Below are 10,021 nucleotides of genomic sequence, written 5' to 3'. Positions count from 1 at the left end.
AGTACACGTGGTAAAATATGAGTGAGTCCATGCGGCAACATTGATTGTCACGTCATTATTTAATGGAGAACATGATGGTTAGACTAACGAATGTATGGAAGTGATACGAAAATAAACGTTATGCATCTGACTGATATAAAAAAAAAAATTAATATATCGGTAAACTTTCACTTAATAAAATAAAAATTACCCAATATATATAAAATCAGAAAATGAGTGTGTAAGAAACTTGGACTAAACAAGTACCAAAGCACAGAGTTGTTAGGTAGCTGTATCAACGGAAATCTGGTATTTGATCCGTTGATGCTTATCTTCTATAATTAGCTAACTCATTAATTAATTAATTCCCAAATTTACAACTCCCAAATTCAAATTTTAAATTAAGCCAGCAAACGCCTACGGTTTCGTTTTCATCACTCAACATACTGTTAGAAATTGGACGATGACCGCCTGGTGTCGGCGGACACTGAAGGCCGTTGGTGTCTCATAGTCTCAGCCGCGCGCCAGGTATACAGCCTGGACTGACAGCTTGTCAGTCATGACCCGACTTCCCATTTGGCGACCGCTCTTGTCGTTTTCCTCCACCTCAGCACTTCCGTGCACCCTAAATAAACAATAAAATAAAACAAAACAAAAATAAAAAAGTTAAGAAACCGAACCAAAATCTTAAAATCTCTCATGTAATGCTCTCCAGCCTGGCTCAGTCAAACTTATCCTCAACTGCCTCTAATCTCTCCCCAATTTCTCGCGATATTTTCACAAGTAACTTCCTTTTTTCTCTTCCTTTTCCTTTATGCGTTTTATTCATGTGGAAAATGAATTTAAAAATGGAAAATCAATGTTTGGTTCCAAGTACAAAAAATAATTTCTTATCACATGAAAAAAGTGGGAGAAACCCTTTATTTTCTTCGGTTTCATTTTCTCTCCGCACGGAAAAAAGTCTAGCAGTATATACACTTTTTTTTTATAATCAGTCTGTCCACATTTACAATTTAGAATTATAATTTTATCCGGCAACAAAGACAATTGTTATTATTTTATATATTTCATATTTTTAACTGTGTATAATTAGAAAACAAAATAAAGAATACAAAGTAGTATCTCATGCTTACATTCCAACATTACCAAACATCATAAATGAATTTTCCAATTTCTCTTCATTTGAAAAAAAAAACATGAAAATTAATTTTCCATCAAATCTTTTGTAAAACTAAATAGGACCTCAGAAACTTCCATAACTGCAACCAGTCAAAACGGGAAACTAACTCTTAACGCTCTCCTTCTCTCTCTCGCGAGAGAAATTGCGCGATGCCGAGATTTTAGTGGGAGGAGGATTCTCAGCAATCCACAGGGCCTACGTGGCAACGCGTGGTGGTTATACAGCTGTAGAGTGATGTAACGGGTAACGCAGCAGTACCGGTTACCATAACGCTCGTTACCCGATTCGGTTAACCGGCCCTATCAGTTACCCTAGCCCCTCCTTTATAAACCCCTCCAACTCCCCTCTCCCTCTCTCACAAAATCTTCAGAGCCTACAAGGTCGAGTCTCTCTCTCTCCCCAAAACCTCGCTGCGCCTCTCCCAATCTCTCCCTCCTCCAATTTTGTAGAATATTTATCCCAATTTTAATTTACGTTTCACTTATATCTAGGGTTAGGGTTTTTCTGATTTCGAATGGATCAACGAGAATCGGCAATGGATTCGTCGGCGCAAGCGCAGAGAGAACTGGATCGGGTCAAGGGTCCGTGGAGCCCCGACGAGGACGAGAAGTTACGGCAGCTCGTACAGCACCACGGCGCTCGCAACTGGTCATTGATAAGCAAGTCGGTGCCGGGCCGGTCCGGCAAGTCGTGCCGCCTCCGATGGTGCAACCAGCTGTCGCCGGAGGTGGAGCACCGGGCCTTCACCCCAGAGGAGGACGAGATCATCGCCGGGGCCCACGCCAAGTACGGCAACAAGTGGGCCACCATAGCCAGGCTCCTCAATGGCCGTACGGACAATGCGATCAAGAACCACTGGAACTCGACGCTGAAGCGAAAGTTCTCGGCGATCTCGGGAAACGACGATGGAGCCACGATCGACGACAATCACGTTCGGCCGGAGAAGAAAACGGCTACGGCAGCGGTGTCGTTTTCTGGCCTCTGTTACAGCCCTGGGAGCCCCTCCGGATCCGATGTCAGCGACTCGGGCGCGCCCGCCATCTCCTCGTCTCACGTGTTCCGGCCCGTGGCGAGAACCGGTGGAGTGTTGACTCGCGAGTCGCCTCCCAGTCAGAACGACAGCAAGAACGAAGCGCACGAACCGTCGACTCTGCTGACTCTGTCTTTACCAGGAGTCGACGATACGCCGTCGCACGAGTTGCCCATCCTTGAATCGGCCGCTCGCCGAGTAGAAGGGACGGCGTCGTTGCAGCCCGAGACTAGTAATGCTGGTAATACGATGTCGTTCGGGACGGAGTTTTTGTCTGTGATGCAGGAGATGATAAGAACGGAAGTGAGGAGTTATATGGAGGGGATGTGCTTACACAGTGAGGGTGTGAGAAATGCTGGGGTTAAGCGCATTGCCATCAGAAAGCTTGATTAAGAGTTCAAAATGAAAAATTAATCAGGATTAGTGATTTAAGAAATCAGAATTAGAGAGTGGAGTTGAGAAGAGAAGCCCACAGAGGCGCAAAAACCAAAAAAAAAAAACTGTCGTTTTTTCTTTTTTAGGAGAAAAAATAAAATTTTTGAGAATGTACAGAAGGTGAAAGACCAGAGTTTAGAAATTTGAATTTTCTTTCGGTTTTTAAGTTGGACTCAAATTCGCTGTTTTTTTTGTCATTGTGCTTCGATTTGACACTGGCACTGTTGTTAAATTCCAACCAAACCATAACCGATTTCTACATACAGAAGAAGAAAACTATAGTTAAAATGAAAAGAGAAAAAACGGAAAAATTGGTTGTTTAAAATTAGGCCCGTTTTTGGTACGGTGCGTACTGAATGACGTACAACTTTTGGACGGAAAAGCATATGGTTTGGTTGGACTTTTGACTTTTAAGATTTTGTATTATTTGGGTTGTAATTTTGTATATTCGTTTCGTAGTGGTTACAGTACTTGTCAGTACACACCCCCTTTCTTGAGTATACAAATTTGTTTTTTTGGTCCAAATTATTCTCCACCCAAATACACGTGAAGTCCAGATTTTCAAATTTGAAAACAAAATAAATTTCCAACTACCGCGTTTTATTTGTATTTATTCAGATCCCGTACTGCCTTTGGAGTATTTGGGAATTTTATTTCCTGAAAATTGATCATGTGATTCTTATTTGCATTATGAAAGTAGTCTACCATCGTATAGCACTGTTAGACTATTGAGTAGGTGAGAATTATTTGAATGTATTGTCTTGAAAATTCAACATGTTATGAGTAATAGTGACTATACAGCATCTTCATGAGTGTTGACAATTGGCATTCCCTAGCATAAAACTGTTATATTGTTGGATTCTCAATTTATACGGTCGATGATGAGGTGAGTTTGAGGTGAGTTTTATTTGAACTTATCGTATAGAGTGATAGTTTGACATCTTATAAGTATAGTTTTATTGAATCTCTTGTCATTATTGATTATACATCTCAGGCCATTTTGTCTAAATGTTGGTACTTATGAAATTAGAAAGTGTTATATCAACCGTAAGATGCTGATTTTGATGCATTACAGTTTACACATAAGTTTGTTGATAGTTGAATGAGCATCGACACATTATATCATGACAAACCTTAAAGGATTTGAACAAAGGAAAATGAGTCACCATACCAAAATTAGGCAACCCCAACTTAAACATGTCTTAGCAAAATGAAGAAAGAAGTCAAGTTTGAGTTTGGGAGGAGTTCGGAGGGTTTGAGGGTTGCTAGGCATAGCAAAAGAATATCAAAGCCTTGTAAACAACATTTCATATACCATGTATCCTGTATGTTAAGCTTTCAACATTTAAAATTGTGTGTTTAAATTCATTTTCCTCAATATCGTTTGAGTGTTAACTAGTCTTTGATCTAGTGGTATTTGTCTTCATTTGGTTGAAAGAGGTCTCATATCTCATGTTCGACTCACATGAATGATAAAAGACAATTTATATTTGTGATGTGCATCCTTGTTGTTGTGTCTGTATAAGCCCTTTATAAAAGTATCGTGTAAATATTATATTGTTTGTATTAAAAAAAAAAAATCGTTGGTGTGTTTAATTTTTTTTTTACTCTCTTGTTTCTTGTAGTTTGCTCTTGTCCAAGCCTTGTTTAGCAGACGCCCAACCCAAAATTCATCCTCAGAATATACAAAAAAAGTCCAGCCCAATTTCCCGATTGATCCAATCTGGGCTGCGCACGACGAATAGAGGAGAAAGAAGTAGTCGTTTCTACGTTTCGTTTTCCAGCCATCTGAAATTCTGTACTCTTTCGAGAGGAAGAGAAGAGAGAGAGCTGTGGAAATTCCAGAGATCTTATAGATCAGCGAAGCAGAGGTGCATAGAATTTGAAGAGAAGATATACAGAGAAAGAAAGAGGGAGGAGTGAAAGAGAAAGATGTTGCCAACAACGTCGAGAGGGCGGTCGTCGTCCTCTACATCTCGTACGAACCCCATGTTCATTCAGTACCTTCGAAGAATAATCAAGGTGCTCCATTCTTCTCAGATTCTATTCGTTTATGCTCTGGATCTGATCTGCGTACTAATTTGTTTCATTTTTAAATTGAGCATTTCATAATTTGTGGGTTGGATCTAGTTGGACGAATAATGTTGTAAAACTCTGAATTATGGAAGAACTAGTGTTTTTGATTGCTCTGGAATCTGGATTCCCAACAGAAATTTCAATTCCATTTGGTTTTAAAGTGGGTTCAGAATGGTTGCTTTGAGGTCTTTAGGTAGGTTCTTATTATGAATTTTATCCCCATATGTGCTTTGTAGCAAATGGGGATAAAATTGTTTGAGGCTTTGAGCGGCTAGTGAGTTTTGCGAACCTCATTTTGGGAAGCCCTTGAGAATTCTTTAATTCATTTGAAGGTGGAAAACATCACTTTTTTAGATGGGGAGGGCTATTCTATGGAAACGAGGTGCATTTGAGCTTATTTCATCACATGGACTGGGTTCAACTAGCAGGATTATGTCATTTTTTTCATTTTTTTGAGAATTATTTTAAAGAGAAATTGGAGTGAACTCGGTGGATGCTTGAGAATTTTTTGAATCTTTTACTTGGAGAAGAGTTTGAACTCTTATTTTTATTCAAAAGAAGAAGGAAGCCGGGGAGCTTAAGATTTGGATCTGTTAGCCCGGTGGGGGAAGTTTAAAACTTCTTGCAAGGTTTCAGAGGAAGGCTGAAATGGGTTAATGGAAAATTGTTGACCAATCACAAAATGCTGCTTAAATTTTGGATTCAATGTCAGGCTAATGAGTGCCTGGGTTCTAGTTTAACATGGGGTTTGTACTGTTGCTATGCTGGAGGATTTAAGTTCGCATCTCTGGGGTTGAACCCTAAGATCATCGGATTCAATAATGTGCAAAACTAGTGCCATTAAAAGAGAAAAGTTATACATGAAAGAATGATGAAAATAGAAATCAAGCCTAGCTTAACCAAAGATGAAAATGCTAGATGGGTTGTGGAATGCAGAACCCTAACACATTTCCTTAGTGCTAACTACAAAATGGCAAACATATAGTTTACATAGATATTGCGAAATGGCTTTAAAGTGGAGAAGAAAGTAAGAGAAGCGAGAAAACGGAATCTTCCACCATGATGGGTTCAGATCAATACTATAGAGATTTAGGGACTTTTTGACTGATTTGAATTGGGAGTTAGCAACTTGGTTTCTTGGATAAAGGAGGAATATTTTCGTACGGCGAGGGGGTTGGAGATATTATGGGTTCTTGTGTCTATACTTCTAAGTTAATCATATTTTGAGCCCTGCACCCAGACACAACCCACAGGGTTTGATATGAATTTTCAGTCTCACTTGGAATCCCTGTTTTATAGCGACCTACACTTAAAATTGAGACCTGCTACACTTATATTAGTATACAATTTGTAAGGGGATCTAGATCTTCTAAGTTTAGGGTTGTGACCTGCACAAATTCAAAACTAAATATCTATTTCAGCAACCATGAAGCTTTATTGGATGTTATACAAATTGAACATTGAGAGGATATATAATCACATTAATTGGGATTTTAATTCCATCTATTGCATAGCCCAGTATTGGGTATAGGTCTTAGGTGTGGATTTTTCAGCTCATCTAAGTCTGCTCTGTTGCCTTATACCTAACTCTTTTAAATATTTTTAAACTTTTGGTTTGGGAAGCTAGAATGTTAATTGCATTTCATTATTATTTTGAATCCTTAGGCATGCTTTATCTCTTGTTTTTTATTGGTTTATTGTAGTGGCAACAAATGGACATTGAATATACTTTTTGGCAAATGCTTCACCTATGCACCTCACCAAAAGTTGTGTAAGTATTCACCTTTTCATATCATCAGCATGCTGTTTTGTTGTTGCTCCTGATTTCCTTAATATCAAATTTTGTGTTGCATGTGGAACTGTATGACTGATGCAGCTATCAGCACACCAAGTACCACAAGCGTAAGTTCTTTACTTTTCAAATTTTTTTTTTTACTAAGTTGGAATTTCTGAATTTTTTGATTTATTTCCATGCCGGTGGACTGATTACATGTCAAAAGTATGAAATAGTGTTGCTACATCTGATGCAAGTGAAATGTTGTTTACTTTCCTTTTGGTCTCAGAAACTAAGAATCAATGGGCTCGGGACGACCCTGCTTTTGTTGTAATCTGCAGCCTTCTACTTGCAGTTGCAACTATGGCTTATTGTGCTGCGTAAGTTTACTGTTTACTTACCTGCTGTTGCTAGATTACAACAAAGAATTTGGTAGCACTGATATTAATTTAAAATAACAGTCACAGCTGATTTGAAATTTCCAGAATGAAACCCAAGAGTTCTCATCTTCCAGCTGATGGAGATCCTTCCAAACATTTCTTTTGTCACAGGACTTTTAAAGAAAAAGTTTGTCTAATGTCAAAATAAATTAATAGACAATAATCATATGCTTTACAAGTAAAAGTTGCAGTTTGGATATACTAGGTTCATATAAATTTGATATTGCGCTGGCTCAAAAGTTCTACCCTCATTGAGTATTTTATCAGTTTATTCTTTAATTTTTGTTTTCTAGCTTTAGTCAGTTCCAAGAATTCTGTGAGGAATCCTTTGCTGACTTTTATATAATCTTACTTATTTCAGGTACGACCATAGTGCTGCACATGCTGTTTTTGTAGTTATTTCCGTTTTGCTTTTTCATTTTTTGTTCATCGGAATGCTTCTGGCTACATTTTGTTGGTAAGAATTCGTTCTGGCTAACACTAATGTGATACTCGTTTTATCTGATCCTTAGATATCTCAGTGACTTCTTATGCAGGCTCAATTGTTTCGTGAAAAAATTGCAGGAACAAATAAGTTCTACGGAAACCCAGTTCTTTTATTTTTTATTATAAAAAACTCAATTTTCTTAAGTAAAGGAAGCCATTTTCCATAGAAGTAGGAAAATATGTTATTTAGTTGCTATCATCTGTTGATACCAAGCCAGCTTCAGGTTGCTGAGTCACTTGAACATTCAGTACAAGGCTTCTATATAAGGAAATAGTGAGTATAAAATAATTTATCTAAAGACAAAAAACATGTTAGTTGTGCATGAAGTGACATATGGGAGTGAAATGTTACTGAGTGATATGTTCTGTTATAAATGCGAATCCAGGTCTTTTGTAAATAACTAGTTTGCAAGTGACGATACGTGTTTAATTACTCAAAAGTCTATATAGGAAATAATGGGATGGTGATTGTATGTCTGGGGAAGATGAGCTTCAGATAGAGATGTAATTGCAGTGGTGGGGTCTCACATTACTATATCTATATGGGTTGGCCATTTGGAAAAAATTGTCTAAATGATTTTCATTCTCAATCTCTTTTATAATTGTTTCAGTTCTCAATCTCTTTATTTATATGGTTCTCAGTCTTCTTCTGGAATAGACACCTTAGAGTAAAGTATTGATCATCGTATAATGGCAAAGTCCACTTTTCAATGTTCGTGCAGGTTTTTGACTAATTCTTACCTTCGTGAAGAGGCACCGAATAGTCATGTTGTTGAGCAACGTGTTGAATGGCAAGTCCATGATCTTTCATTTCCTACTTCATTAGCAATATGATTCTTGCTGAACAATCGGCTTAGTTTTTTCCTGATCCTGCCTGATTGTGTACATTCATGTGCATGTTTTGTGTGTGCGTGGATGATTTTAGATTGATTGAATCTCCCAGAACTTGCAATTAAATTTTTATACATGTATTTCCAGCTTTTATTTCTTTTCGTGTGTAAAACCATTCTGATTGTTTATTTTGTGGTGATTTTGGTCCAATTGAAGGATGTACGCATTTGATGTGCACTGCAACTCTTTCTTCCCGATGTTTGTTATGCTTTACGGTAATTAATACAAAAAGTGTTTTCCTTATCATATTATCAATCTCAAATATGTGAAATGATGTTCTGATGTCTTTGTTGTGCAGTGATCCATTATTTTCTATCACCAATTTTGGTAGCTCATGGTTTCATTCCTGTGTTGCTATCAAATTTGCTATTCATGGGGGCAACTTCATACTATCATTATCTCAACTTTTTAGGTTATGATGGTAAGCTAAAGATTTCGTTATGAGCTTAAGAATTTTCTTTCAAATGTTTAGGTGCAGATAGTGTGATGAGATCATTCTTGCCCATGCTGTTTATGGCGGATACTATTTTCTAAAACTTACTATGATCATATTATACTACTAAGTGGTTGCTGCTGTTTTGGATGTGGAACAAAGTGATGTTGCTTGAAGGCCAAAATTTATGAATTCAATCAGCATTCTAATAGGTGAAATGTGCAATTGATTTCATCAAATAAAAGACCAGTAACTAGGGGACATGTTCACCTAAATCATTTCTGCATAGAGCTTCCACCACTTATGCAGTGGAGATGCAGAGGTGGGCAGCATTGTAGATCCTTGCATTCTCCTCTATGGTCAATGATATTGAATTCTCTTAAGTCCCAAAAAATATATTTGTGTTTCCAGCCGTTAAGTTAGCTCATCAGCTTGTAATCTAACCCCATGACTTTAGAGTGGAATTCAACTGTGTTGAGTTGTCCAGTTGGTTTTTGTTCCAGTATATGATAAAGGCTCTATGAGAAAAACTTGTGGATGATATACTTTCTTGTTAAGAACTTGAGATATAGTTGGGAATTCAAGTGCTCGGCGGTTTATTTTGAGTAACAAATATTAATGCCAGTTTGCCTTCATGTGTCGTACTCTGATTAAGTGTCCTATTCTTGCAGTACTGCCCTTTCTGGAGAGGACGACTTTCTTCCTATATCCAATCAGTGTTGTCATTGTCCTCTCTCCAATCTGTAAGTGTTGCATGAAACTCATGACTTTGCTTTTGCTTTGCGTTCCATTACACTTTATGTTGAAATTGTTTGTTATCCCCTTCTGCAGTGATTTTGAGTGGCTTCAATCCTTCAAGATACTTTATGAATATGTACTTTAGTCAACGAGTATGGATTTAATTGAGGCAAACATTTAAGACAGCACATACGTTAAGTTTGGGTACTAATTCAGAGGCCACACAACTTGAGAAGTCATCGACGGATTCTTGATTGCTTCTATGATATGTTTACTAGCAGGAGGTCACATAGGAAAAAGCTTTTGTGGCATTCTTTGTAGGGCATTTTACCACTGTGAATGGAAGTTGGAACCAAGAAAGATAGGGCATCAAGTGTTTGTTTAGAGATTCTGAATATTGATCCCAGAGATGTATTGAACGCTATGATTTGTCTCCATATCAAATCTATGCTTTGCATTTACATACATAAATTTTGAAAATTTACAGTTGGCTTCTTTTGAAGGTACTGTTCTAAATTGTACCAAGATGTTTTGGAGTCAATTGAACAGGCCCAGTCAC

The 10,021-nt window shown here is 37.8% G+C and overlaps 1 protein-coding gene and 1 pseudogene across 3 annotated transcripts; both read left to right on the top strand.

Moving 5' to 3' along the window:
* Nucleotides 1–1,513: 1,513 nt before the first annotated feature.
* On the top strand, nucleotides 1,514–2,790 carry LOC103335149 (transcription factor MYB73 pseudogene; annotated as a pseudogene). Its single transcript, XR_016127993.1, has one exon. The product of XR_016127993.1 is annotated as a transcription factor MYB73 pseudogene (transcript).
* A 142-nt stretch (nucleotides 2,791–2,932) lies between these two features.
* Nucleotides 2,933–9,933, top strand: LOC103335151 (UNC-50 family protein). 2 transcript variants are annotated; one of them, XM_008238154.3, is made up of 10 exons: nucleotides 2,933–4,646; nucleotides 6,404–6,471; nucleotides 6,577–6,602; nucleotides 6,764–6,854; nucleotides 7,276–7,371; nucleotides 8,123–8,191; nucleotides 8,448–8,506; nucleotides 8,590–8,712; nucleotides 9,396–9,467; nucleotides 9,556–9,933. In XM_008238154.3, the coding sequence occupies exons 1-10, from the start codon at nucleotides 4,557–4,559 to the stop codon at nucleotides 9,624–9,626; spliced, it is 765 nt and encodes a 254-aa protein (XP_008236376.1). In that variant the 5' UTR covers nucleotides 2,933–4,556; the 3' UTR covers nucleotides 9,627–9,933. The 2 variants fall into 2 exon arrangements, with proteins under 2 accessions (XP_008236376.1, XP_088910865.1); XM_089054739.1 differs by having other exon boundaries at nucleotides 5,259–6,471.
* The last annotated feature ends 88 nt before the right edge of the window (nucleotides 9,934–10,021 follow it).

This window comes from Prunus mume, linkage group LG6 (assembly GCF_029339155.1).
Source record: "Prunus mume cultivar Tortuosa linkage group LG6, ASM2933915v1, whole genome shotgun sequence".
In the NCBI taxonomy this organism is placed as follows: Eukaryota; Viridiplantae; Streptophyta; class Magnoliopsida; order Rosales; family Rosaceae; genus Prunus; species Prunus mume.
This window is presented reverse-complemented; position numbering and strand designations above follow the sequence as displayed.